Raw genomic sequence first — 2,277 nt, forward strand, 5'->3', positions numbered from 1 at the left:
TCAGGTCACTTTTACTTTTCCTTTACAGTGAAAAATGGCCCAAATTGCTACATTCATGAAGATATCCTATCACTTCTGATTTACCTATATATCTCTATCTAATAATTCTCTTAAAACTCTTCATGCATTTTTTTGTTCACAATTATAAAATCATGAGGGGTATGTATAAGATAAATAGACAAAATCTTTTCCCTGGGGTGAGGGAGACCAGAACTAGAAGGCGTAAGGTTTAGTGTGAGAGGGGAAAGCTATAGAAGAGACCAGAGGAAGTGGTGGAGGCTAGTACATTTGTGACATTTAAAAGGCGTCTGGATGGGTAAGTGAATTAGGAAGGTTTTAGAGGAATATGGGCTGGGTGCTGGCAGGTGGGATTAGATTTGGGTTGGGATATCTGGTTTGCGTGGATGAGTTGGACCGAAGGGTCTGTTTCCATGCTGTACATCTGTGACTCTAATTATCTACTGTTGCGGTGTTTTTCCATATTTTAGTTTGAAATGAAGTCCGATTTATAGTCCATGTTAAACGTATTGACCACTGATTTTTCATTCTTTTCTACTTTCCCCAAACGCGCACAGTCTTGTAAGAGACCCAATTACTTAATTTGTGACAATTACACAAACTAAATAAGACATTCTTTTGGCCTCTGGGTGAACCTAGCATTCATGCAGTATTTAATGTAATTTTAAACTGTGATTTTGCATCTGGAATAAACTCTGCTGCTAATACCTTAAATTTCAAGGTATCAGCAATACAGCTGTTTTGTCCACAGTTTATTTAGCTTCCAACATGGGAAATAGTCATCCACTTACCAGGTTTCAGTCCCTTTTGCTCTTTAGTTTGTAGCTGTGGCATGTCAAGTCATGTTTTTTGTATGGGTAGACCTTCAGTTTTCCTCATTACTGTGGGAAAATAACTAAACTATATAGGATATACTTTGCCTGTCTGCAGTGTCAATAGTCTATAAATTATTGTTCATGATATTATGAATAAAATCTGTTTAATATGATTGACTTTTTAGTCAATGTTTGCAGTTGAATGCTGCAGATGTTGTTACTGCGGTCCATTGCTATTTTAATGAAAGTATTATTTTAAAGTACTATTAGGACTATTAAGACTATCACAAATTGTGTTTGGAATTCTTATAAAATTATGTTGTGATTTATTACGTAGAGAAAATAAGATTCTAATTAATTTGTTCATAGTTTTTGAAATGAAAACTATTAAAAGAACTTGGGCTTGTCTTTTGAGCCTTGGACCAGGATTGCACAAATTAAATATTCCAGTCCATATATACGATATCTTGATGTTGCAGATGCTGTGAAACGGAGAACACTGCCAGCTTGGATTCGTGAGGGACTGGAGAAGATGGAACGAGAAAAGCAAAAAAAACTTGAAAAAGAAAGGTTAGAAAAAGAGCGTGCTCAATCGTCAAAACACAAAAAAGATCCAGAAGAGGTTCCTGAAGAAACTGATGGGCCACGATTGCCTCACAAAAGTAAATTTGTAAGTGCATGCAGATGTCATATTTCAAGATGCAGTAACTAATGTGCTCTTAGCAATGTTTACAGATCTTTGGAAAAATCAGTTGGAAAAGATTGACTTCTACGAACAAGTCTGTCAGTGATTCACAGCAGCTGTGTATAAAATCTGTACTTTACATGTAAAAAGGATCATGGTTGGGCAGCTAGTGTACCTTTTGCAACTTGACATTTCTCCCCTTTCCAGAAAAAGAATTTGAACTAGATACTGGTGTTTGAAGAAATACTGATTACATTTTACTGAGTATTCAGCTATTAATGTAACTTGGTAGTGACATTTGAGATGTGTGTACTTGTGTTTGTACAGATAATTATTACACTGCTAAGCACAAACTGTGTTGTTTTGAGCCCGTTGGCTTTCATGTTCAGCTGCATGGTTTGGTGAGTGCACAATATAGTTTTGAAAGGGATCATGACTTGTTGTGGTTCTGTTCGCCGAGCTGGAAATCTTTGTTGCAAATGTTTTGTCCCCTGTCTAGGTGACATCCTCAGTGCTTGGGAGCCTCCTGTGAAGCGCTTCTGTGGTGTTTCCTCCGGCATTTATAGTGGCCTGTCCCTGCCGCTTCCGGTTGTCAGTTTCAGCTGTCAGCTGGCCGGTATATTGGGTCCAGGTCGATGTGTTTGTTGATGGAGTTTGTGGATGAGTGCCATGCTTCTAGGAATTCCTTGGCTGTTCTTAGTTTGGCTTGCCCTATAATGGTAGTGTTGTCCCAGTCGAATTCATGTTGCTTGTCGTCTG

At 38.0% G+C, this 2,277-nt stretch overlaps 1 protein-coding gene across 1 annotated transcript in view; it reads left to right on the forward strand.

The window, feature by feature from the left end:
• The window catches only part of pnisr (PNN-interacting serine/arginine-rich protein), a 22,115-nt gene that overhangs the window by 4,299 nt on the left and 15,539 nt on the right, over positions 1-2,277 (forward strand). Inside the window, exon 2 of the mRNA XM_043675191.1 lies at positions 1,228-1,503. Coding sequence (XP_043531126.1) covers positions 1,228-1,503 — 276 coding nt within the window. The remainder of the gene's footprint in view (positions 1-1,227; positions 1,504-2,277) is intronic.

This window comes from Chiloscyllium plagiosum, chromosome 3 (genome assembly GCF_004010195.1).
Source record: "Chiloscyllium plagiosum isolate BGI_BamShark_2017 chromosome 3, ASM401019v2, whole genome shotgun sequence".
NCBI classification, from domain to species: Eukaryota; Metazoa; Chordata; class Chondrichthyes; order Orectolobiformes; family Hemiscylliidae; genus Chiloscyllium; species Chiloscyllium plagiosum.